The sequence below is a fragment of the Sciurus vulgaris genome, assembly GCF_902686455.1.
Source record: "Sciurus vulgaris genome assembly, chromosome: 8".
NCBI classification, from domain to species: Eukaryota; Metazoa; Chordata; class Mammalia; order Rodentia; family Sciuridae; genus Sciurus; species Sciurus vulgaris.
This window is the reverse complement of record NC_136468.1, coordinates 105,034,943-105,062,606: the sequence shown is the minus strand read 5'-3', so window position 1 is coordinate 105,062,606 and position 27,664 is coordinate 105,034,943. Positions and strand designations below refer to the sequence as shown.

Genomic DNA, 27,664 nt, shown 5'->3' with positions numbered 1-27,664 from the left:
CACATTTCCCTGCCATCCCCTCATCATCCTCTGATCTCACTTCATCAACATGCCACCTCATTGTCCTCTAGTGTCCCCAGAAGACCCTCTGGTGTCCCATCACTCTGGAATCCCCTGTGCCCCAACTGCTCTCTTGATGTCCCCTCAAACTCTGACCACTTAACTACCCTCTGGGGCCTCCTCAATGTTCTCTGGTATAACCTCATGCCCTCTGGCATTCCATCATCAACCTCTGGTAACCCCCAATACCGTATGGCATCACCTAATTGTCCCCCAGTGTCCTCTCACCACTACGATGTCCCTTTGCTGTCCTTTGGCATCCCCTCAGGTCCAGCTAGGGCTAAGAGTGGCCATCTGCTCCACATTCTCCACTCTCTAACAGAGACCAGTGACCCAGTGTTGGCCATGTCTGGAATAGGTGCCTGGAGGGGCAAGCATGTGGTTCTTGTGACTCCACATCAAAGACCCTGCAAGGCCACGCTTGATCTGTACACAGGGGACAATGAGACCCACTGGGGCACAGGGTGGGCTGTGGGAGGCAGATGGGAGCTAGAGGACAAAGTCTGCATTTTGTTTTCAGTCTCCCCTAACTATTCCAGAGCAGGATTAACTGCATGCAAATCTAGAGACGGCTCTAATACAAAAGGTCTCAATTTTTCCCAGCCTGGTTTGGGATCCCATGACCAGCTCTGGGACAGCCACAGCAGAGGGAAAATTCTCCCTATAAAACACTATCTAGGGCTGTTCTCTCCTGAAGCCACAATACCACAAGGGCCTTATTCAGGAAGGCACCTACAAGACCCTCCAGCCCCTCTGGCTAGGCCTGGACACAACTGGGGTATCCATGGAGCTCCATGCATGGATATTCCAGAGGCCTGATATACAACCCTTCTGCCCAGCAGGGCACATTCCCTAGAGTGGAAAGGAGGGGAATATGACCAGTCTCCTCAGCCCAGGAACTTCCTGGATGTATCCTGAGGGGTCTCAATAGAGTTGAGGCTTTGATGGAGGGAGGGGCTCAGAATATCCTGACCTCAGGTCACCTCTTTCCCCTCCCTGGATTCTAAGGAAGGTCTGAGGTGGACTAAAGGGCAGAGGCCAGACTTTCCAATAGGGATTGGGAGAAGAGCTCACTGGGGATGGACATGATGAGGACATGGAGAGGAAGGTAGGAGTCTATAGGGCCCATGTTTGCTTATCTGAAACTCCCAGCACTGCCTGATCAGCAGGGTGCCAGGGCAAGAGCCAGAGTAAGTCAGCATCCTTGGGAGAATTCACGTGTGGGATGAAAAGATCAAGGCACCTTTGCTAATGATACACATTGCTTCTGCTGCCCATGGTCACTGCCCTTGCCACCCTTAAGAGACCCCAGTAGACCTTCTTGCCTCACATCCACAAAGCAAAGCCCAAATCACAAGTGCCTGCTGCCTCCTTTGCCCCAGCTCTGACACCACTATGCCCATCTCTAGATACTATGGGTCGACATGGGCACAGGGATTGAGGTTGGAGTGTACCACTCCTAGCAACATGGTTTTCACCCAACTGGATCAGAAACATGTTTGGTAACCAGAGATTAAATTATTCACATTGCAGTAAACATTTTTTAAGGTCTCTGAGAGTTAACAACAGGAACATCATGTGCAAAATTGACAGCTGTCCAGGGCCAGGCCATCAGGACTGGCTCTCCTTGCCAGCTTGGCTTGGCCCTCCCAGAGCAGGAGGTGCAGGGTATGGCTGAGCCCCAGATGATGAGGCACAGAGCCTTCTGCCCTGGATCAGGGCACATCCTGTGGCAGCTATGTGCTCTTTCACAGTAGAGGACCTGGCCACTCAGGGCCACCTGTTCCTGCAGCCCCTCCCCAGCAGGAAGGGCTGACACTCAGGTCAGCTCCCAGGGAGGCCTGGGGTGGAAGGGATGGATGCTCCACTGCCCATCACACTGAATCCTGGTCCATGCTGCAGCCCAACGCCTCGATGTCACTACTGATGTCTGAGATCATGCGGTCCCATTCATCCCCCTCTGAGGGTGCTGACCGGTCATCGGGGCTGCCTGTGGCCCTGTTCCCATTGGTAGTAGAGGTGGATGTGGTGCTCAGGGCCCGCCGGTGCCTGCCAAAGCTGTCAGTGATGATGCCACGGCCGTCCTTCACACCTATGGTCTCCAGGAAGTTCTCAAAGTGCTGGCTGTCCTTCTCTGGAATGAAGGGCCTCAGACCTGCCAACACACGACCCCAACACCACAACAGTAAGGCTCAGAGTCCAGACAGGACCACAGCTACCCCTGGACCATGGTCTGAGGACCCTGACACCACACAAACTGTACCCTGGATCCAGATGGTTTGGCTAAAATCTGCTTCTGAAAGATACCCCAGCTCTAGACAGCTTGCTGTCTGCCACACCTGCCCTCCCTGGCCTTGAGGGACAGCACAGGCCAGGGGCCCATGACTCCTCTCATTCCCTATGGGTTCTCAGAATCCCCATTTCACAGGTAAGAAAATGAAGCCCAGAGTAGTCAGTCCTCTGCTCTGCTGGCATTGGTAACGAAGGCCAAAACCATGATGCCACAAGCCCAGCCCAAGGTGACTGCCCCAACTCAGTAGTCTGTCCTCCTATTCAGGAATCCCCTCTGAACTTCACTGTTGTGGGCAGGCTGGGCCCTATCCAGAGAGGACAAGAGGCCTATGCACACAGGGTAGGGTGCTGCTGCCACCTGAACCTCCAAAGCTGGAGTGGAGGAGTCCTAACTGCTATGCTGTGAAGGCCCTGCAGGACTCCCCCCAGAGAAGGGAAATGAGATGGTAGGGGAGGCCTAGGGGATGGGAAATTGCCCTCCCACCACCGGGCTCCAAGCAGCATGCCCCCATAGCTTGGCTCCTCTCTAATCCACTTGAAAGAGGTGCCTACCTAAGGGCAAGATGGAAAGGCAATGGGTGCAGCCTTTAAAGGGATATCCTGAGCTACACATGGGCCCTGATATGAGTGCTGCTGTGGAACTGACCAGGGAGGCCTCAGGGGGTGGCAGGAGCTCAGACTAGATCCCAGCCAGCTCAGTCTCCCACAAGGAGGGAGCCCTGGGGAGGCAGCCAACGCCAGTCAGGCTGGTAAAAAGGGAAATAAATCCACCTCTCCTAGTTTACTGAGAGCAGGCACAGGACCTAGTAGCACTCAATGGGCAACCACTGACTGTGTTCAGAGTGCTGGCAGAGGGGAAACCACAGCTGCATCACTGTTTCCTCAAGGTGGGAGCAGAAGTTTTAGGTCTGAGCCTTAGCTATCCATTGTGGGCCTGACCATCCAACCTGCCAATCACTCGGACCTAACATGCTGAACTCTTCAATGTCTTGGCAAAGGCAGATCTTCACCTGGGATGGCATCTTCACCTCTTCACCTGGCAAACTCCTACACACCCACACCCATCAACTACTCAGGTGTTACCTCCTTTAAGAACAACCCTAATACCTCTCCCAGCTGTAGAGTTCTATTCAGTCCTAGCCCCAGTCCCAGGGCAAGCTCTCCTGCTTCCTGGCAGGGCCCACTCAGCTCAACTCAGGAGTCTTGAGAGATGGAGAACTGTTGGTAGGTCCCCACCAGGCTCTAGAAGGAGCTCTTCCAACTAGTTGTGGAGATTCTGAGACCTCAGGGCCCTGTTCTGCTGACCGTCATTCTTAATGGCACTCACTCCATAACAGAGGTGACTGGGTGTCCTCTGGGGCTCTCCACTCACCAAGCAGCAGGAACTTGCGACTGTCTCCATAGAGTTGTCGTAGGCTGATACAGAACTCATGGATGGAGGCCCCATTACGGTACTCATGCAGCAGCGCAGCAAACTGCTGGATCTCCTGTGATGACAGCTTGGTGCGCAGCTGTGAGAACAGAGCAGAGCAGGTGTGAAAATGGACATGCAAGGGTGGGAGGGCATGGCAGCTGGGCCCTCACCCTGCCACAGCCATGGACTTAGGTGGAGCCACTACAGTAGGCAGGGCCAGAAACCTGGGCACCAGGCCCAGGTTGCTAAGGGCATACCAACCACATCTGGCTTCACATCTGCAAGACCTGTGGGGTCAGAAGGCCCACAGAGGGAAAAAAAAAAGTGCCCTGGCAGCTCCACTTTCCTGAGCCTGGATGCCCCTCAATGGGGCAAGGAGGGAGGACAGTGCCAATTCTTCATAGAGTAGCAAGGACACAAATCAGCAGGGCACAACAGGAAGCTGGCACCCTAAGCCCAGGGCCAGGGCTAATGCCCTCAGAGCACAAATGCATGAGATCAGGAAGTCTGAGTTTTTAGTGACAAAACTATGGGAGATGTAGGGGAAGGCTTCTAGCCCTAAGCCCTGTAAGAGCCACTATTTCCACCCAGGACTTGACACCAGCATGGTCCAGTCCTGATGGCTCAGGACCACCAACACACACTCCCATACTGTCCCTGGGAAAAGGCAGCAATGTCAGCAAAAATGAGTAGGCAGGTATACACAAGGTGCCCACTCACATGCTCACTCCCCATAATGGCACCACTTCCCACTAGCCTGGACCCCCCTCAAGGGCCACCCTCACAGCTACACCACCTACTGTCAGCATGTAGTCCTGCAGCAGCTCTGTGGCCGTGGTGCTCAACTCACTCTCGCTGACAGTCTTGCCATGGGGTGATGCCTGCATGCAGAAGGACAAGGGCGGCAGGCCACTAGCATCCACAGAGTCAGGGAAGCAGCTGCAAAGGAACATGGTGCGTGGGCAGGCAGCTTGCTACCCCTGCATCCCACGTTTCAGGTACCTAGTCAGGATGAGGTGTGCACCAGTCCTCATCCTTGAGCAGAGAAGTGTATGCAATTGACAGTAACAGGAATGATGGATGACAATGACGAGGAAAGCTGGCTGAGCACAGCCACATGCACCAACCAGCAGAGGTAGTCAGCTCAGCCTGGTCCTGATTGATGTGTGGCTCTTGATGGGCTCCGAGCAAAGGGAGGGAGTTCACAGGACCAGGAGATGGGCAGTACTGTGGAGGGATAAGAGGCTCATAGGGAAACCCAGGGGACAGCCTCCTCAGGCAGTGCCCAAAGGTGAGGGGACACAAAAGAGGAGGTACAGATGGGGGTGGGCATCAGGACAGCAGAACATATGGTCTGAAACTGCCATGGAAACTGCAGGTGGTGGCAGGGAGGGGCTTGAAAGTACAAGACCACCCAATGTGCCTTTTACAAGGTCACTCTCTGGATGTCAGGGCAAGAGACACCACAGGGAGGTAAGGACATGGGGGCTGCAGTGTAGATGATGTGTCTGGAGTTTGGGGACTGATGAGGCTGTGATGAGCTGGAGGAGGTTGGTGACTAGCTATAGCCCAGACAATGTGGGGTAATATCTGAAGCTTGTCTATCCCAGGGGTTGGGGCATGTGCACTCACAAGGTGCTGGCTTCTGCATCATAGGTTTCCTTAATATCCACTTTTGTAGAAGAGTCATCTGTAAGGAAGATATAAAAAAACAAACACAACTTTCAGGTCCAGCCTACCGAGCTATGTTTACAGGAGATAGTGACTACCCTGCTCTTTGGGAACCCTGAAGTCCTTCATCATGTAGCCACCATGCCCTGGAATGTGCTGTGTGGCCAAGGTAGGACTCCCAGACTTGAGTTCACACTCCTCCTGGGGATCCCATCAAATGCACATCCTGTTGAAGGTTGGGAGTCCACAGAGGACTCAACTCACCCACAGTCAAGGTCTTGACAGCTGCTTTTGGGGATGTTAACTATTTGTTAAAACTAAATGAGAGAAGTTGTGCCATTTGTCCCAGGTCACACAGCAGAAGCCACAGAGCTGGTTATTCCAACCCCAGTCTGGACACAGCTGAAGCCTCAGAATACCTGAGACCCTCATCCCTGCAAAGAGTCTGGCATATAGCAACTGCCTGGGTAATACTCAACAAATGACAGCTTGTGACAAACTGCAGTTGGCTGTTCCAAATCTGAGGAAAGGGGCATTTCAATACTGGGACAAGCAGCAAATGAAAGCTTTACAAGCAGGAGGCAAGTCTTTAAATGGGAGCACAAGGAGAGGATGGGAGAAAAAGGGACATTTCTGGCACTGGAACCAGGTGAGGATAGAGGGCAAAAGAATAGCCCCAAAGACATCCACACCCCAACCCAAGAACTACAAGTTTTCTGTTCCATAGCAAGGGGGAATTAAGGTTGCTAATCAGCTGACCTTATGACAGGGAGATGACCCTGGGTTATGTGAATGGTCTCAATCCACGAGGGTTCCAAGCATAGAGTCAGAGAAAGGAGGTGCCATCAAGATGGAGGAAGGAGTTGTGTGTCAAGACATGTGGAAGCCTCTAGAAGCAAGGAAATGAGTCCTCTGGGGCTTTCAGAGTAACTGGCACTGCAGACACCTTGACTTTAGCCCTGTGAGGCCTGTGATAGAATCTTAGTTTCTTAAGAGGATGTATTTGTGCTATTTAAGCTGCTAAGCTTTGATGATCTGCCCTGGCAGGGGAGAATGAACACAGCACGCAAGGCACCAAGGCAGAAATAAGCAGTGGATGTTCACATGTGTTTCTGTGTGTGCACATCCCACCAGTAGGTTTCCAAAAGGCTGGCAGGGGATGAAACCCACTCAGTCTGACAGTAGTGCTGAATGCAGGCTTGCTTTATGAAAACTCATTCAGATGTACACTTAAATTCTGTGCACTTTTCCATTAAAAATGTATTAGGTAGGACTGGGTGTGGTAGAGCACACCTATAATCCCAGCTACTTGGCAAGCTGAGGCTAGACAATCGTAAATTTGGGGCTAGCTTTGGCAACTTAGTGAGACACTGCCTCAAAAAATAAAAAGGGCTGATGGAATAGCTCAATGCTACAGTGCCCCTGGGTTCAATCCCCAGTACTGAAAAAATAATAAATAAATCAATAAATAAACAGGGGAAAAAAGGACTGAGAGACAGCTTAGTGGCAAAGCACTTGCCTAGCATGCATGAAGCTCTGGATTCAATCTACAGTACTGCAAAAATGAATGAATAAATGCATAAGTTAATGAATAAATAAAGCAAGCAAGCCCCTAATGGTAATTTTAATGCACAGGGCCAAACTGAACAATCACAATCAAACTGAACTGTTCCTCATGCAGTGTGTTACTCTGAACAAGCTGCTGACCTCCAAGCCATAACTCCCCATCTCTAAGACAAGGCTAAAGGATACTCCTACCTCACTGGGCTTTGGAGGACTAAACAAGATGCATGCCTGAGTGTTCATCACAAGTGGCAGTGAGGCCCACATGGGAAAAAAGAGGCTTCAACACCAGTTTCAGCAATAAAAAAGAGATCACACCATTGAGTATATATACCACGTTTTCTTTATCCATTCATTTGTTGAAGGGCACCTAGGTTGGTTCCATAGAAGAATAGAAGTTCAGTGGATTAGAAAAAGGGGAATGAAGGGAAGGGAGGGGGATAGGAATAGCAAAGACAGTGGAATGAATCTAACATGAATTGCCTATGTACATATATGAATACACCACAGTGAATCTCCACATCATGTACATCCACAACTGTGACCCTAATTACAATAAGAAATATTTCACGTTTGTATAAGTATGTCAAAGTATACTCTACTGTCACATATTTTAAAAAAAATCTTCTAATTCAACATCACATGTAAATGATTGCAGCTAAAGTTCTTTTCACAGCTTCTCCCTCATTAATGTACCCCTATGCCCATTATATTCAACATTCATTTACTTTGAACTATATCCATTAAACAATTGACTTGAAACAAACAAAAAAGAAACAAGACATACCAAGATAGACCCTTAAATGAGGCACACACCTGTTCAAAGACTTTGTGAACACACAGGGGCTCTCTACCTGTGAATTACTAGGGATGGGGTAGGCGGTTGAGACTTATCGCCATAAAAAGAAGAAACTGCAGGCAACAAACTGCACTGTCTCCAGAATCTTTGCTTTTATGCCTCTAACTTGAATAATCCATTAACTTTCTATAAATAACATATTTGAAAATAGATGCTGCTGGTGTTCAGGAGACTTAGCTCAAGTGAGCTTGTCCATAAAGAAAGTGTCTAGTATGGACTAACAAGAGGCCTGAATGTACTCTGCAACCAGTCCTGGTGGAATGTGCAGAGATGCTGGCTCCCACATGCTGGTCCAGCTATGGAGCCTTCCAGTTACCTATCACTCAATCTCCAGGCCTTGGCTTCAGGAGAAACCTGAGCCTCTCCTGAACAGATCTAACATGGTCCCAGAATGAGCTATCACACTGAGAACTGCCTAGGCTTGGTCATACTGAAAGGGATATTCTCCAGACCCATACTTGGCCCCCAGATCCACATCATGCCCCTACTGTGAGCCTGTGGTTCCAGAAATGTTCATGGACCCCAAACTCTCTGCCTGCTTTCACTCAACGTACCGCTGTGCAGGGATAGGTGGTGGGTGGGTGTAGAGGCCCCATCAAATATTGCTCGGTCCAGAAAGTCGATGGTGGACTCCGTGTAAACAATCTGGAAGACCTGGCCAAGCAGGGAGCATAGCTCTTCGGCGGCAACCTGCAGTGGGAACAGAGCAGCAGCTGATGCAGCCAATGCCCATGCAGCTTCCGGGGCACCTGGAGGCCTCAGAGGCTGTATAAATATGAACCAAAAGCAGACACCAGAAGAACCAAGGATCCTTGGACCTTTCACAGCCCACAGGGTACCAAAGCAGAAAACCAGGACCACCTCAGGACTCTCTGGAACAGACAGTGGCCCAGGTATGCCTTGTAAGTGTCTGGGGACTGTGCTGAGAAATACTATCTAGAGGATATTTAAGGTAGGTAGTAGCCATTATTCATTTTATAGATGCAGAAATTAAATAGAAAGGTATTAAATGTCTCCCCAAGGTCCTGTGGCTGTTGGGTGGCTGTGAGCCCAAACCTCAACCCACAAACCAGTCCCCATGGAATCTGCAAGCACAGTCCTTAGCACCAGGCAAGTCTTGGGTGCAGGTTACTGCATACCCACTGGCAAGGGTCAGGAGGAAGTGGACTAGTGGAGGGGATGGGGGAGAATATCATTGAATAAAAACCTAGCTGGCCATGTCAGAGAAGAGCTAGAGGAGGGGTAAGGAGGCCATGTCAGGTAAGGACAGGAGGACAAGGCCAGGCTAGGCAGAAATGGATGGGGCTGGGGTGGTTGGGGTAGGGCAGAGGAGGAGTGGCTGTCTGGGGTTGGGCAGAGGAGTGGCTGTCTGATGCCAGGGTTGTGAGCAGGACTTTATGGAACTAAGGGTGAGGCATGGTCACAGTGGGCAGAAGGGTTAGGGTTGGTGGGTCAGGCAGGGTAAGAGGAGGGGCTAAGCTGGGCTGAGCTGTATATGAGACCTGGTCATAAGTAGGGCTGAGCTATGGGTAGAGCCATGGCAGGACTGGTCATGGATTGAACCAGGCTGTTAAAGAGCTGGAAGTAGAAGGGGTCATGGGCAAGACCTAATTATAAGTTGAGCTAAAGGGAAAGCCTGGGCTGTGAACAGGACAGAGGTCTCACCTTGCTCTCCGCAGCCAGGATGACCAGGCAGCACGCTTCCACTGGCCCCACTGCACTCTCCGACAGGGAACCTGCACTGAGGCCTCTGGAACCTTCCGCACACAGACTCTGGCTGGGGGAGATACCTGGATCCTGGGCTAATAAATGAACACCCTATCAGGTTAGCTCAGTGCAAAGAGGGCAGGTCTGAGAGCACTCGAGGGACCAGCTAGGCCACTCTTAAAATACCATTCGGGAGACCTTTACTTGGCTCAGGTATCCACCAAAATGACCTGGGTGACTGGCCTGTGCAGGTATACCCTTTGGGCAAGTTCCCTCTTCTAGCCTTCCCCAAACAAGTATGGGAACAGATAAGCCCTGAGCTCCAGGGTAATAGAGCACCACCCCCATCTTCACACTTCACTGTATGTCATCTGCTGAGAATGAACACTCCACATACATATCACTCCACATGACCTCCTAGCATCCTTGCTAAAGATGGAAGAGACATGTGATATCCCATATTCAACGCTTTTGATCTATACAAAAGACAGTAATTTCACAAGGTTCAAATTTCATACAACAGATTCTGAACAAAATCCTTAAAGAAATTTATCTCCAGAAAGTTTCCATGTATTATGGCCCAAAGAACTCCCTTTATACACATGGGTAAACTGAAGCACAGGACAAAGTGCTGGGCCTGAAAGTATGTGAACAGCAAAGTCCAAGTGCCAACCCAGACAGTCACATCCCAGTGCCGTATTCCTAACACTATTACTTCCCCATACATCTTGTAGTGTGATTTCCAGGACCACCCAGGAACAGGGCTCTGACAGCAGGCACATCCATCAGACCAAAATGGAATAACTGAAAACAAAGCCTATACATCCCCTGCTGCCCAAGTGTTAGACGGTAAGCTTACCTCAGGAGAGAGGGGAAAATAAAAATGGGGAAACCTGAGGCTCAGACAATCTGGGAGAGAAAGAAGGGGACAGGCTCAGGTCAGAAGCAGGTGAAGCATGTACAGATAAAGGTTGTAAGATACTGCTCCATGAGCCCCTCAGTGAGACCAGGGGCTCGCACTGTCCCCAGAGCAGTCACTGACCACCAAGCTACTTAGTATGTGGACCATGAGTCCATGCCAAGATGTAGTAAGTGTAAAGCACACACAGGGTTTCAGAGTTGGAACAAACAGTATACTAACTAGGTCATTAATTTTTATATTGATTATATGCTGTCATGATAATATTCTGGATACACAGAGCTAAATAAAATATACTAATAAAACTAATTTCACTTGTATCTTTCTTTGCAGCATTGAGGATTGGACCCAGGGGTAGCTCCACCACTGAGCTACATCCCTAGCCCTTTTTATTTTTTGAGGCAGGGTCTCACTCAATTGTTGAAGCTGGCCTCAAACTTACGATCCTCCCACCTCAACCTCCAAGAGATTAGAATTACAGATATGTGCCACAGCACCCATCATCTCTTTTTACTTTTTTGGTGTTTTTTTTTTGGGGGGGGGCGGGGGGAGTACCAGGCATTAAACCCAGGGGTGCTTAACCATTAAGCCCCATCTCCAGCCCTTCTCATTTTTTATTCTGAAGCAGGGTCTTGCTAAGTTACTTAGGGTCTCACTAAGTTGCTGAGTCTGTCTAAACCTGCAATCCTCCTGCCTTAACCTTCTGAGCCACTGGGATTAGGGGTATGTACCACCATTCCCAGGTGTCTTTACTTCTATAATATTTTTAACTGGCTCCCTGGCTCTCACCTGGTTCTTGAGGCAGCAGGGTGGGCAGCTGTGAAGTTCAGACAGCATTCATGTACTGTCTGTGAAGTTCAGACAGCATTCATGTACTGTCCACTTCTACCCTTCTGTTAATGGATGCAGCCACGTGGGCCCTACTTCAAATCTACAATTTGCCTCTCTCCTGCATCACAGTGCTTCAGCAGACACACAGATGATGCTGTGTTTATCCAGCCCCAGCTCAAGTCACCCTCTGAGCAGACCTGGCCCTCTAGTCCCCTCATACTATACTGTCCCAAATACCAGTGACCGTTGGCCTGAAAGATGCATACAGCTGAACCACACATAGTAGTCACTGAGCAGACATTAGGTATTCATCTGCCAGGCTGTGTGTGTGTGGGGGGCACTTTGCATCCCACTCCTGAATACAGCACACCATGAGTAACACACACTGGCCTCTATGCCAACATGAATGGAGACTCACCTGAGGCTAGTCCCTGGGACAGAGGGATTTATTCCCTTCCTGTAAATCAGAAGTTCTCTCAAAGACCAGAGTCCTGCTCTTGTGTTTTTGGAAAGTTTCTCCTATGGAATGTTTTGTCTCTTTCAAAAAATCTATTATCCATTTTCTTTTCTATTTTTTTTAAAGTGATGAAAGTTAATAATGAATATTATTTTTCTACTATCTTTTTGGTTTGTTTTTTGGTTTCAAAATTTTTTCCATTATCCCTTTTCTTTAGAAAATTGTTTTAATGATTAAAGCTAAGAAATTGTCCTGCAGCATAAGAAACAGAAATGAGGGGACCTTCCCTCCCCATCTGCAAGGACCTGATCAGGAGCTGGTCTCCTCATTCCCTGTCCCTTAAAGGATACCTCCTGTAGGGATCCAAGGGCAGAGAAACAGAGGGTCACCATGGTGCTGGACAGAGTGCTGAGAAATAGTCATGGAGCCTTCTAAGTCCAGAAGGAAGGAATCATTTCAACCCCAGTCCCATCTTCACCAACTGCATGATCTTCACAACATTACTTAACTTCCCTGCTCTCCATCTGTAAGATGGGAATCAATGGAATCTTCCGTAAAGGTTTATTATAGAGGTTAAATGAGATAATCGCATCAAATGCTTTGTACTAATGAGACACATTAAATTGCTACTTTTATTGATTAAAATATTTAAATACAGACAGTTTCATGTTATTCAACCTAGTTCAATGCCTGGCATTAACAGTGAATGCTCATTCATCACTGTAATAGAAAATTAGCACTATGGTTTGAATATTAAATATTCTCAAAGGCTGATATACAGAAGGCTTGGTCCCCAGGGTGGTGCTGTTGGGAGGTGGTGGAAGTTTTATGAGATGGGATGATCCTAGGTCACTGAAGTGGGACCTCAAACAGAACTGTGGGACCCCAGCCCCTTTTTCTTCCTGTTTTGCTTCCTGGTCATGAGGTGAACAGTTTGGTCTGCCACATATACCCTGCCATTAGCACCCTGGCACTAGAGGCCTACAAGCAATGCGGCTGGCTAATCATGAACTGGAACCTCTAAAATCATGAGCAAAAATAAACCTTTTCCCTTTGTAAGTTAACGATTTCAGGCATTTTGTTACAGCAATGGAAAACTAGCTAACATAATGACAGAAAAAGATGGTAAGAAGAGACCTTGCTCAGACTTGCCTGGCAATAGTGCAGAAGGGGCATTATGTGTATGTGTGTGCATGTGTCTAAGTGTATGAGTGTATTTGTATGTCTGTGTGACAAAGGCAGCTGTGTGCATGTGAATGAACTGGTATGAGAGACAAATGAGTGCATGTGAGTGAATGAATGTGTGTGTGTTGTGTGTACAGGTCCACATATGTAACATGTATGATTTCATGTCTATGTGATATGTAAGTATGCTGGGGAGGGCATGAGCTACTGCTACACAGACAAGGTAGAGCAGCTGTGACTCCCAGCAATCACCTTCTTAACCCTCTTGTTACTTGTGTAGGTTGTGACCAAAGGAACCCAGACCAGATTAACAGGACAGAACTTCCCGCGGTCTGTTCTTGACAGCTCACCTAAGCATGCAACTTCGTAATTCTGAGAGGCGAAGAGAATGTTCCCCAGATTCCCAGTAATTGCTGACCTCAAGTGGACCAAGATTTCCTTCTTCACTACATAGTGTTTGTTCCAGGCAGAGCTACCCCAATCCCTCATGCCTTGCCACTAGTTCTCTGGAAATGAAAGATCAACCCAGCTGCCCATAGTGGCCCAGTAAGACCAAACCAGTGTCTTTGTGGCAATGCCAGCCTCAGAGCTCACAATAAACAAGGAGAGTGAAGCAAAATTTCTCACTCATTTCTCAATGACTGAATGCCAGAATGGAGGCCTCCAGAAGCTGACAGGCAGCTCCTACACCAGTGTCCAGCAGGACAGGTGTTGCGCAAAGCACTAGGTTAAGAGAGTGAGTAGAAAATGACATTCTGCACAATCCCACCTACACATGAAAGCAGTGACAAGAGTACCTGAAGAGAATCTCCTTTTTGCTATCCCGGCTTTGGGAACATTGTGTGGAGCTCAAAATGTGGGCTGGAGCTGGTGTGGTAGTGCATGCCTATAATCCCAGCAACTCAGGAGGCTAAGGTAGGAGGATCACAAGTTTGAGGACAGCCTCAGCAACTTAGCAAGATACTGTCTCGAAATAAAAACTAAAAGGTTGGGGATATTGCTCAGTGGTAAATTACCCCTGGGTTCAATCCCCAGTACCAAATATATAGAGAGAGAGATGGTGGGACTGGGTTGCTGAGGGAAGATTCCCACCATAGCCTTCATTACTGCCCTTCTCTCTGGGGCTCCAACACACCAGACCAGTGGAAATAACGACAGTATAGGGTAGGCTGAGCCCTACCAGAAAGAGGGACAGGACACTGATGCTTTGGATACTGGTCCCCAGGGCTCTGATGTGACAGGGACTCCAGGGTCACAGCTGACTGCTAGACCTCCTCTGGCTGACCTCTGGGATAGGAGGTCCAGTTCTCAGCCACAACAGGCAGTAGTACCCAACACAGAGCTGCAGAAGCTGTCTCCAGAGCTTCATGAAAGTCATGAACACTCCTCAGGACAAGTATCCTTCTGACCCCTGGTCATCCAGGTTCATACCTGTCTTTAGGACCACCAGGTGTGCAGCATCATCTCGGACATAGGAGACAGCAGCAATGTCATGGATGGGCACCCTGAGGATGATGTCCTCCCCGTCCCTCCAGGCCAGCTTGACATTGTAGGCAGATAGGCTGAGCACAGCATCATGTTCCTGGGTCAGGTGTCCAGGAAGAAGGTGGGCTCGCTGGAAAGAACCACAGGGTATCAGAATTGTCAAGTGTGCTGAGGGCCAGTTCTGGGCTCTTCTCTAGCACCACTGTACTGGCTGAGGTCACACATGTGACCAGTACTAAGTAAATTAGGACAGTGCTATTCCCCATAGCACATCAGTGCTCACTCCAGGGATACCAGTGCATTCAAACATTTGGGGAATTTTTCTAAAACTGCCTTTAGATTAAAAATTATGGTATGTAATTGGAATATCTTGAAATTATAAATTTTGACAAACAGCCCAAAACCACATAGAATAAGTCTGGAGAATGAAGTTAATGTTCAGACTGAGGACCAGTCTTTATGGACAAGAACCAAGTGCACCCTTAACATAATGGAACTGGGTCTCCCTCTTGGGCATGAGATCAAAGGTGAGTGGACTAAGGGCTGGTGCTGACCAAAGGACAGAGCACACAGGTAAGAGGATGGGGTTACCTTTGCATTGTCTATGAAATGCAGGATTTCAGTCCTACTGGAGGGATTCAGGTATCCTGGTATAGACGTTAACTGACCTAAATACTGAAAGAGAGTGAAGAAAAACAGTGCCATGAGAAACGGAAGATGAGCCAACACCACCACTGCTACCATTGAGCACAGATGAGTGTCTCATGCTCAGGTCACCAACTCTAGGATGTGAGTACTAAATTCTCACAGGAGTTTCTATGAGCTCAGGAAAACCCTTCCACATTTCCTACATTCAAGATCATCAGAAGTCCTACAAAAGGCATTTTAAAACTAGGCTTAGTAGTTAACCAGTGATGGCAGGTGTTTCCGGGTGCTGTGAGAAATGAAAACCATGCAACAGTCCCACTAAAAATAAACCCTAACTTGCAAAGATCAACACAGCTAAGAAAAATGAACACAAATAGAGAAATGAAGTACCAGAAGTACCATGGTTTAAATGTGTCCCCCAGAGTTCATGTGTTGGAAACTTAATCCCTGATGCAACCACGTTGAGGTGCAACTTTTATGGCTCATAAGGGCTCTACCCTTAGGAACAGGTTAATGCTGTTATGGCAGGAGTGGGTTCGTTCTCTTGGGAGTAGGTTCCTTATGAGTTCAACTCCCTTTTCATTCTCTCTCTCTTCCCCTTCCACCTTCCACCATGGGATGACACAAGAAGGCTCTCACCAGATGCCAGACCCTTCACCTTGGATTTCTCAATCTCTAAAACCATGAGAAATAAATTCCATTCTTCATAAAATTATCCAATCTGTGGCATTCTTTTTTATTTTTATTTTTTGCAGTACTGTGAATTGAACCTAGGGTCTTGTACATGCTAGGCAAGTGCTCTACTGCTGAGCTACATCCGCAGTCCCCAGTCTGTGGCATTCTATTAAAGTGACACCAAACAGATTAAGACATGATGTAAATTAGTTATTTTGTAACACATAGCAATGAGCCTCTTGGCTCAGCAAAGTTCCATGATGAAGGGCCTTGGAGTGCGGAAGCTCTGAATGGGCAGCTCTGAGTCTGCTGTGTTCCTTGTCTGGGTCTTATGAACTAACACAATATTTTTAATGGTTTGTTCTTCTAAATGGGTTACTTACTGATTTCTTCCCAAGATGAGAGCTTTAAATATACATGACAGTAGAATGTATTTTGCCATTTTATATATACATGGAGTATAACTTATTCTCATTAGGCTAAGAATAGACTTCTTGTACTTAAAATTTCTTATAATTCATTAACTCACATATTTCAGTTCTATATTTAAAAAGGACAAAGTGGAACTTCCAGTTTCTGGTCTAGCATGTAAAGAGCTTAGAAGCTGTCACTTCCATATTCTCAACAAGAACACTGACTGAAAACCAACAACTGTTCTTAGATCCATTAAATAACTAAGGTCTCAGGGAAAACTACTACACCCCAAAATGGAGAGACAGGTGGATGTTGAGAATTACAGCTTACCAGGGGCATAAACCCTGGAGGTAGCACTGGTAGAAGCACAATACTAAGCATGGACCAGCCTGGGGGCTCAATCACATGGAACCCTACATTGACATGAGTTTTACCTCCAAGAGCCCAACTGGGTTCTAAGGGTAAAGAATGGAGAAAAATCACCCCTACGTCTGGCAGAAAGAGAGGAAAAGAAACTTTCACAGATGCAAGGTACATCCCTACATGTCTACCACTGAGCTACATCCCCAGCCCTTTCTAAATTTTTGTTTTGAGAGTGTCATTCTAAGTTGCCCAGGTTGGCCTCAAACTTGAGACACTCCTGCCTCATTCACCGAGTAACTGGGATTACAGGTGTGTGCAACCATGACAGCAAAAGAAACAATTTTAAAATACAACAAGAATTCTATTATCCTTAACTACGTCTAAAAACAGTATCAAAATACATGAGGCAAAAACTTATTGATCAGCTGGGCATGGTGGTGCATACCTATAATTCCAAGGACTCAGCAATCACAAGTTTGAGACCAGCCTCAGCAACTAAGTGAGGCCCTAAGCAACTTAGCAACACTGCCTCAAAATAAAAAGTTAAAAGGGTTGGGGATTTTGTTCAGTGGTAAAGTGCCCCAGTAATGTCAGCTACTTGGGAGCTGAGGCAGGAGGATCACAAGCGTGAGGACAGCCTGGGCAACAGTGAGACACTGTCTCAAAATTAAAAAAAAAAAAAAAAGAAAGAAAGAAAAAAGAAAACCAAGGGCTAGGGTTGTAGCTCAGTGGTAGAACACCCTGGGGTTCAATCCCCAGTGCAGGAAAAAAAAGGGAGGGAAAAGGAGCAATGGAAGGGGAGGAGGGGGAGGGGAAGAAGGGTGGAGAAGAAGGGCAGAGGGAGGGAGAATGAGGAGAAGGGCAGGAAGGAAGGACACAGCCAAACTCAACAGCACCAAAATAATTCTTATTTTTTATTTTTATTTTTATTTTTTTGTGGTACTGGGAATTTGAACCCAGGGCCTTGTGCTTGCAAGGCAAGCACTCAACCAACTGAGCTATATCCCCAGCCCAATTCTTATTTTTTAGTACTGGGGATTAAACCCAGTCTCACATACAACATTAACCAACATAGACCACCTCCTGGTCCATAAACATACCTTACGTTAAAAAACAATAGAAACCATATGATGTCTGTTCTCAGACCACAGGGAAACACGACCTTGAAAGACATCTACCAAAACTTCCAGATGGGAAACAGGCAATGTGAATGGTCCTACCATCTATTAAAGAAACCAAATCAGTAATGAATAGCCTTCCAAAACTGAAAGCACAGGCCCAGATGGGCTCACTAGTAAATCTACCAAACATTTAAGAAAAAAAAAAAGGAAAGCAGTATGGAGACTCCTCAAAAAGCTTGGAATGGAAAAACCATTTGACCCAGCTATCCCACTCCTCGGCCTATACCCAAAGGACTTAAAATCAGCATACTACAGAAACACAGCCACATCAATGTTCATTGCTGCTTAATTCACAATAGCCAGATTGTGGAACCAACCTAGATGCCCTTCAATTGATGAATGGATAAAGAAACTGTGGTATATATATATACAATGGAATACTGCTCAGCCATAAAGAATGATAAAATTATGGCATTTGCAGGCAAATGGATGAAACTGGAGAATATCATGCTAAGTGAGATAAGCCAATCTCAAAAAACCAAAGGACAAATGAGCTCGCTGATAAGCAGTTGATGACACATAATGGGGGGTGGGAGGGGTTAGTGTTAGGGTTAGGGTTAGGTTTAGGGTTAGGGTTAGGGAGGGTGGCAAGAATGGAGGAGGAAGGACTGTATAGAGGGAAAAGGGGTGGGAGGGGTAGGAAAAAGAATGAATCAAACAACATTACCCTATGTAAATTTATGATTACACAAAATGGTATTCCTTTACTCCATGTACAAACAGAGAAACAACATGTATCCCATTTGTTTACAATAAAAAAAAGAAAGAAAAGAAACTTTAAAAGAAAAAAAAAAAATTACACCAATTCTCTACAATCTTCTCCAGAAAACAGGAAGAGGGAAAACACTTTGAACCCTATGAGGCCAGCATTACCATTTTATTAAAACCAAACAAAGACATTATAAGAAAGAGAAAACTATACACCAACAGTTCTCATCAACATCCACACAAAAGTTCTACACAGAATATCAGAAAATTGAATCAAACCATATATAAAAAGAATTATGTACCAAGTCCAAGTGGGATTTATCCCACATGTGCAAGGTTAATTCAACATCTGAAACTCAGGTAATGCAATTCATCACATCAATAGGCTAAATAAGAAAAATCGCATAATCCTATCTATAGATGTAGAAAAAACTGACAAAATCTAAACCCTATTCATGTCAAAAACAAGGAAGAAAGAGACTTCCTGAACTTGATAAAGAACATCTAACAAGCTGGGCATGGTGGTTCATACCTATAATCGGATACTCAGGAGGCTGGCAAATTTGAGGTCAGCCTGTGCAATTTAGCAAAAACCTTTCTCAAAATAAAATAAAAAGGGCTGGGGATATAGTTCAGTGGTGATCACTTGCTTAGCAGGTGTGAGGCCCAGAGTTCAATCACCAGTATTGGGAAAAATAAACGATGAAAATAAAAATATACAACTAACATCATACTTAATGGTAAGAAACTAGATACTTTTCCCCTAAGATGAGAACAAGGCAAGGATGTCCCCTTCCCATCACTTTTTCTATATTTTTTTATTGGCACATTATAATTATATATAATGGTGGGATTCACTGTTAACAAGTGTTTATGTGCATTCTCACCACTATTATTTATCATCTTACCAGATGTCCTGCTAATACAATGAGACAAGATTAGGAAATAAGGGATATACAAATTGGGAAGGAAAAAAATATATTGTCTTTGTTCACAGATGATCTCTGAAACACAGAACCATGCAGGGAGGTTGCTCTGGAAATCCAAAAGAAAAAACATGACAACATGAAGTCAGTGAACCTACTGTTGCAAAATGCAGCCTGCTCACTAGCTGGAAAAGGGGAGACGAGAGTAATTGGCTGAAGCACATTTAGGGCACACCAAAAATACAAATTTAGTTTGGGCTTAGTCAGGCAGTTAACCTTCCAAAAACAGCTTTTAGAAACCATCCGTGTATACTGACAGCTCCATAGGAAAATGCACACTTATTCTGAAAAAGTATAGACTTAATCATCTCCTAAGGTGGGGTTGTAGGGGGAATAAAACAAACTGGGATTCAGTTTCCCTAATTAATAGGGTCAGTAATCCTCCTTTGACAATTAGAGTGGCTTAAAAATAAATACATGCCAGGCACAGTGGTGTACACCTATAATCCCAGCAGCTTGGGAGGCTGAGGCAAGATGATCCCATGTTCAAAGTCAGCTTCAGCAAAAGTGAGGTGCTAAGCTACTCAGTGAGACCCTGCCTCTAAATAAAAAGTAAAATAGGGCTGGAGATATGGCTCAGTAGTTAAGCAACTCCAAATTCAATTCCCAGTAAATAAATACTGAAGGTCAGGCATGGGGGAACATGCCCAATGTCTCTGGAGGCTGAGGCAGGAGGATCAGCCTCAGCAACTCAGCAAGGCTCTATGCAACTCAGTGAAAGCATGTCTCAAAATAAAAAATAAGGGTTGGGGGTGTAACTTAGTGGTAAAGCACCCCTGGGTTTGATCCCCAATACCAGAAAAAAGAAAAAAAAGAATAAATAAGGAAGGTGGGAATGTAAAATGGTAGAATGATTGCCTAGAATACACAAAGCCCTGGGTATGATCCCCCACACTGTAGAAATAAATAAAATAAAAAAGAAGAAAAAGAATAAATAAGTAGCACATCTAACTGTTGGCCCATACTTAGCTTGTGATCAGTGAACATTCTGGAACATTTCCATAGATCTGTTGTTAGCTGAGGTTTTTCCATCCTCCTTTTACCTGCTATGGAAATCAAATACAGATGCCTACTTATATTCATCAATAATAAATTTCATCTATTCTCATACTTCCTGACTTCCAAACTCACTACAAAGACACAGAACACTGTGATTCTGGCATACACATAGGCAAACACAGACCAATGGAACAGAACATGAAGTCTAGAAATAAACCCTCACATATATGGTCAAATGATTTTCAACAAGAGTACCAAGGTCATTCAATGGAGAAAGGACAGTATTTTCAACAAATGGTGCCAGTAAAACTGGACATTTATCAGACTCTTACGTACTAGCATTTACAAAAATTAACTCCAAATATATTAAAGACCTAGACTATAAATCTCTAAGAAGAAAACATAGGGCAAATACTTCATGACACTGGAATTGACAATGGTTTCTTGGACATGAAACCGAAAGCACAGGCAACAAAAGAAAAACAATTCATAAACCAGACTTCAAAATTAAAAGCGTGTGCATCAAAGGACACAGTCAACAGAATGAAAAAGATAATCCATAGAATGAGAAAAATATCTGCAATCATACATCTGATAAGGAGTTAATATTCAGAATATATATAAAAAAAACTGCAACAAGTCAACCACAACAAGAAAAACTAATTTTAAAAAAGGGGAAACAACTTGAATAGATATTTTTCCAAAGAAGATATACAGATGACTAATAAGCACATGAAAAGATCTTGACTATCACTAATTATTAGGGAAATGAAAATCAGAACTACAGTGAGATACCTACTCACAGCCATGAGGATGGTTATTAATAATAAAAAAGAGAAATAACAACTTTCAGTGAAATTATGGAGAAACTGGAAACTTTATATACACTGCTGATGGTGATGTAAAATGGAGCAGCTGCTGTGGAAAACAATATTGTTTTCCTCAAAAAATTAAACCTAGAATTAGCATATGATCTAGCAATTCCACTTCTAGGTTTATATACATTAAAAAGAAATCAAAGCAGAGACTTGAAGGTATTTAAACACCCATGTTAATGACATTCACAATTAACAAAGGGTAGAAACAACCCAAATGTTCACTGATGAATAAAATATGGTATATCCATACAGTGGAAGAATTTTCTTAAAAATGAAAATTCTGGGGCTGGGGAAATAGCTCATTTGGTAAAGTGCTTGCCTTATAAGCGCAGGGCTCTGGGTTCGATCCCCAGCACCGCAAAAAAAAAAAAAAAGAAAGAAAGAAAATTCTGACACCTGCCACAATACTGATGAACCTTGAAGATGTTGTCCTAAGTGAAACAAACAGTCACAGAAACACGGATACTGTATCATTCTCTCTCTCTCCCTCCCCCCACTTCTCTCTGCGCCTCCTGGTGGCCATGTCCTGAGCTGCTTTTGTTCTCCATACCTTTATACCATGATGTTCTGCCTTACCCTGGGGCACAAAGCACCTGAGGAGACTTCTGAAAATATGAGCCCCAAATACACTTTTCCTCCTCTAGAACTGTTCTTGTTGGGTCTTTTGGTCACAGCAGTGAAAAGCTGACTAAAACAGGATCTGGCAAAGTTGCCTAGGTTGGCCTTGAACTTGTGATCCTCTTGCCTCAGTCTCCCAAGTAGCTGGGATTACATGAGTACACCACGTCCAGCAAAGATGGTAAATTTTATGTTATGTATATTTTATAATAAAAATTTTATCTTAATAGTTTTATTCAAAATTTTATTTTGCAGCCAGGCATAGTGACACACAACTGTAATCCCAGTGGTTTGGGAGGCTGAGGGAGGAGGATAGCAAGTTCAAAGCCAGCCTCAGCAACTTAGTGAGGCCCTAAGCAACTTAGCAAACCCCTAAGCAACTTAGTAAGATCCTGTCTCAAAATAAGACACAAAAAGGACTATAAATGTGGCTCAACTGGATAAACAACCCTGTATTCAATCTCTGACACAAAAAACTACATATATATTTTTCTAAAAATTTTTTCAATGATCAGTATTCACTATACATTAGCTATCCCTCCTAGCTTTGTATCAGTCAAAAATATTATTTTGTGTTTTCACTCAAATGAGTTAAAAAAAAAAAAATACTGATGGTAATAATCCCAGTGACTTGGGAGGCTAAGGAAGGAGGCCAGCCTCAGCAACACAGTGAGCCCTAAGTAACTTAGAACCTGTCTCAAAATTTTAAAAAGGGCTCAGTGTTAAAGCACCCCTAGGTTCAATCCCCCAAACACACAAACACACAAACACTGGTTAAGACTGGGTCATATGTCAAGTGCTTCACTGAAACAAACGTACCCTAATACCATGTCTACACAGTTGAACAGGAATCCCCCATCCCCCGCCACCCGAGACTGTCCAAGGCCTGGGTGGACACCACACCATCTTCCTTTTCTCACATATCATACAAAATCTGGCTACCATGCTTCCAGTTCATTCTACAGTTCTCTACCAGGACTCTACTTCCTTTGCTCACTTGAGAAGATTGTGCTGTAAAATATTTTATATTATTAAAACAAATTTTATCTATAAAGAAAAGTTAAGCTCTAATCTTTGTCATCATCCCTGACTGGACAAAGTGTGCCTCCTGGACAGTCCTCACAATGGCCTCTCCCTCTACCCTGGTGAGCCTGTTTAGTCTCCCTAGGGCTCCCTGGCCAATTCTGACTGATACCCAGTGCTTCCCAAGGCTCCACCTGAGCAACACACACCATGCATACCCCACACTCACAACCTCGTTGTGGCAAACTGAGGACATAGCTACAGGAGGGTATAGCCATGATGAACATCAAGAGGACAAGGGATGCCTGACCAGCTAGCCATCAGCTCAATTAGCTGTGGTAGTAATGAGACAGAAGAAAATATGGCTGGATGGCTTTTCAGGCATCCATACATTCCATGGGGGGTGAGCTCAACTCTTTATCAGGCATCTTGCATGGGGGACAAGATGGGATAGGTGGCCTTAAACAGAAATTCCCTCTAAAAATAATTTTAGACAAGATGCAATAGAAGTCCATTTTTACACTGATCCCAAATCAACAGCTACGGGTCTTGACTGATAGGTTTCCATAGCTGAATTTGGGCCCAGAATGGTAGCAAGTAGGGCAAACAAGTGCTACAGGGAGATCTAGGTGGGCACCCTGAAAAGCCTCAGTCCTCAGACTCTTCTGAATATTCAGCCTGTGGAAGGAGTCGTTCATCCCCTCTTGATGGAAAATACAGTCTCCCAATCCCGCTTGTTAGAAGACAATGAACAAGCCTCCACTGGGCTTGTTACTGCGCTTCTTGGCTCTAGGACCTGCCTATCATGTGCGGGCAGGCACCGAAGAACTGATCCAAAAGTTGCACGGTGCTAGGTCCTAGGGGCAGAATATTAAGCTGGATAAGTTTGTCCCCACTAAGGCACACCACATGCCACAGTATTTAATGACCTGACAAGTTTCATAGCTCATTTTAATCTGCAGTTGTGGATCTTAGGAACTCAGTCGAAGTGAAAGATGATACTGACCAAAATAGAGCTCACAGGCTGCCATGGAAGACCTCATATTGGGGTCTCATATTGGGGTCTCAGTACTAGAAGGCTCAGGGAAGTATGTATGCTGGGATGGACCCATAAAATGACAGGAAAACCCACCAGGGCCCATCCACCATGGCGCATGGAGAAGAGGCATGAGCTGGCCAGTTTTGCAGGGGAAGCTAATGAGGAGACATGCTTGCACAGAACTGGGATCCCCAGAAGCAAGAGAGCAACCGGGTCCTAGAAGAGCAGCAGCCAGGTAGTAGCACTTAACCACAAAGGAAAGAGAGGCCTGAATTAATAACAGGCAGTAAAGTCAACATGGTGATGGGGCACCTGTTGAGATGGCTCACTGAACATAAAGTTTCTACAGCAAGACAGACAGGGAGTCAACAGTGCACTGCTCAACATATATGAACAAGGAGATCAAAACAATAGGCAGAGAGCTTGTCTAGCATGTGTGAAGCACTGGGTTTGATCCTCAGCACTACAGAAAAATAAATAAAATAAAGGTATTGTGTCCATCTACAACAAAAAATATTTTTAAAAAAATTAAAAAAGAAGTGTTAACATGTAATTTAATAAAGTTGAATTTGTATTTTTTTAAAAAATAGGCAGAAAGTTGAGGTAAGCTTCTGCAATAAAAGTATCTAACTCTGACTCAGTTTCCAGACCTGAAGCAGTTCTCAAACCCAAACACTGATGGAAGGAGAGGTCTCACATCTGGGTGGGAATGACCTTAACACCAAGGCAAGTATGACCAATGGTGATTTCCCTAGCACTTTCCAAAGAGATTTAAATGGCCTGGGTACAAGTTCCTGGGAACTGGAAATCTGTAAAAGTTTTTGGAGGTTTGGAAGTAATGCTGCTACTTGGGAACCTACACTGCTAACAAACCCTGTATGGTGGTGGGGTCATAATAACTGGAATCTAGGCCCAGGCCTATCTCTATGTGTCTACCTGCCACTTCCTGAACAACAGACATAATATATAAAAGGAGCAGACACACTTACTAGGGTACAGAATTCTCATGATGACCCTTGGACCTATAGACAAAAGAGCTACTGAAGTAGAAAAGGTCATCTCAAACTGATTCCAGCCCCCTACTCTGAGCCAAAGTGGTAAGTCAAAAACAATAACATTTCCTAGTGGGAAAAGTGGAGGTGAGTGGTGCTCTCAAAGACATATGATGTAGGGATGGTGCCGCATCTTATATTCAGCTTTGCTCCTACAAAAACTGGTCAGATCCTCGTGGGCAACACTGGATGACACAAAGTGAACTAAAGGAAATATATATTAGAATAGAGGAACCAATCCTTGGATACAGAGTTAATAGGTATTGATGTGGCAAATGCTTCTCTCCCAAACCTCCAGGAACTGTTCACAACAAGGGATGCTTGTGAACAGCAGAATCACAATCTTGACCCAGGACTGCTCATAGTGAAAGCTAAGGATCAGACGGTCTGGACATAGTCATCACCAGCAGAGCTGTATGAAGCCTTCCCTAAGTGAATACCTAGGGCCTCAGAAAGGGCACCCAATGCATAGCTGCTGAGAGGGAAGAGGGGACAGTGGGCAGGCTTGGTTCACATACTTGGAGCAAGCAGTGCCCTGCAGTCCTCCATGGTGACCAACCTGCCATCAAGATAACAACTCTGTAAACCTGATGATGTGTCATCCCTCCAGGAGACCAACTAGCACTCGTATATCAAGACTCCTTCAACCCTACAATAGGAATTGCTTTCCTGGCAAGAATGGGGTATAACCCAGGTATAGTTCTGCCTCTCCTGCCTGCAGCATCAGTCAGCTTCATTCTCCAGGGGCTTGTAGAATGCCTGATTTCTAACATGAGATAGCATGTGACATCACCATAGACTAGGGGATTCACTTTGTTCTAAAGAAGTATATGAGCAGGCACAAGATTGTGGGATTCAGTGGTCCTGTATAATGCCTGATCATCCGGAACTGCCAGAACTGTTCAATGGAGTTGTGGAATGGTCTTTCGAGGGTGCAGCTGAGGGACCACCTAAGATATGGCATTCCAAAAGAATGCTCTCTCTCCTTCCAGAGGCAGTATGCATCTAAACCACAGTCATTACATGGTACTGGGTCTCAGGTGGGGAAAATGCAGGGGTCTAGGATCCAAGGTATGGAAGCAGGAGTGGCTTTGATCACCATCAACTCAAGTAACTGTTTGGGGGAACTGGTACTTGCTGACCTCTTCACTTTAGGCTCTGCAGGTTTTCAGGGTCTAGGTCTCAGGGACAAAATGCTTCTATCAGGAGACACATCAAGAAATAATGGCTAGCTGGTCACTTTGGGCTCCTCAAATTCACGCATATGCAAGCAAAGAAAAGAACAACTATTCTACAGGGGAGTTGACTCAGGTCACCACGAGGAGGTGGTTATAGTTGAGAGGACACTTTACATTATCTCTGTATATTCCCACACCCATCAGCAGGCAAACTGGCAACCATGACCTATAGAAAAGCTACTGAAATAGAAAAGACCTTCTGGAAAAGGCCACCTGGTAAGGGCAGGATGACTAAGGCTCAGACCCTGGGAAAAACAACCAGGACTAGCAGATTCATCAGGTAGGGGAGGAGACTTTTGAATACGCCGTGGAGGAAGGTGACAAGGAGTACCAGATGTAGCCTCAGAGTCACTGATGCAATGCAGGCTGAAGTTCATCAGGGAAAGGTTTCCAGCAAATAAGACCAATTGATGCTGGAAAAGCGGAGCCTGGATGGAGAGACCTTAAGTGAGAAACACAATGTTGGCAAGCAGAAAGCACATGTGGTAGGTGTCCCACCCAGGGTTCTCGCAACCCAGGGTTCTCGCCACCCTTGAGAGTTAACTCCCTGATTCCATGCTCCAATCCCCCACCCCAAGCCACCACTGTCAACAAAGGTGGCAGAACAGGGATCAAACAGACAATTTTCACATACCTTCTTCCTCCACCCTCCCCAGTCTCCCCTCCTTCTTCCCATAACAGATCAAATGAACATACTCTCAGACTCTGCTGCTGCAGAATCATTGAAACAAATACAAAGACAAATGATAAACCAGCAAGAGACATTTGCCACTAATTTCACAGCAAAGGACTAAGTTACCTGACAGACTGAGAGCTAATGAAAATACAAAAAACAAAAAGAAAAACAAGCACAACCAATGAAAGAAAAAAGGGGCAGTGAATCTAGAAAGGCAGTGTGAAAAAAATTTGACTCTGGACTATTTGAAAAGATACTCAACCTCACTTATAGGTAAAACTATAATGAGGAAACATTATAGTTACTTCTATCAATTAGCAAAGATCAAAAAGTTTGCATACACACTGTGTTGTTCCTCAGAGGATGGAGACAGGCACTCTCAAAGACTGATGATGGCATGCACTGGCTTAACTTCTCTATGAAGAACAATCTGGAAATCTCTGTCAAATTAAAAAGTAACCTAGACTTACAGATCCAGAAATTCCATTTCTGAAATTTATCCAATATGTATATACAGTAAAACATGTGTAACTGTAGATAACAAATTAAATATGCATTAACATGGGTAAATAATATATGGTATAGCAATATAAAGGAATACTATGCAGTTATTAAAACAAGTGAGGCAGCTTTACATGTCAGTGTGGACATTCTGAGACATAAGGAAATATATAGTTGAATATAAAAAGCAAGGTACAGACAATGATTTTTTTAATAAACTCC

The 27,664-nt window shown here is 45.3% G+C and overlaps 1 protein-coding gene across 7 annotated transcripts in view; it reads right to left on the bottom strand.

The window, feature by feature from the left end:
• Nucleotides 1-1,587: 1,587 nt before the first annotated feature.
• Nucleotides 1,588-27,664, bottom strand: part of CCM2 (CCM2 scaffold protein) — a 65,052-nt gene continuing 38,975 nt past the window's right edge. For 3 of the 7 annotated variants that reach the window (XM_079149908.1, XM_079149909.1, XM_079149905.1), the window contains 8 exons: nt 15,035-15,118; nt 14,390-14,573; nt 9,525-9,661; nt 8,414-8,549; nt 5,399-5,456; nt 4,567-4,705; nt 3,725-3,863; nt 1,588-2,215 (listed from right to left, as the gene is read on the bottom strand). In XM_079149908.1, the coding sequence (XP_079006034.1) occupies nt 1,935-2,215; nt 3,725-3,863; nt 4,567-4,705; nt 5,399-5,456; nt 8,414-8,549; nt 9,525-9,661; nt 14,390-14,573; nt 15,035-15,118 (1,158 nt within the window). In that variant the 3' untranslated portion in view covers nt 1,588-1,934. Of the gene's footprint in view, nt 2,216-3,724; nt 3,864-4,566; nt 4,706-5,398; nt 5,457-8,413; nt 8,550-9,524; nt 9,662-14,389; nt 14,574-15,034; nt 15,119-25,545; nt 25,587-26,596; nt 26,708-27,282; nt 27,382-27,664 lie in introns of all 7 variants that reach the window. The other 4 variants (XM_079149906.1, XM_079149907.1, XM_079149911.1 and 1 more) reach the window with 2 other exon arrangements.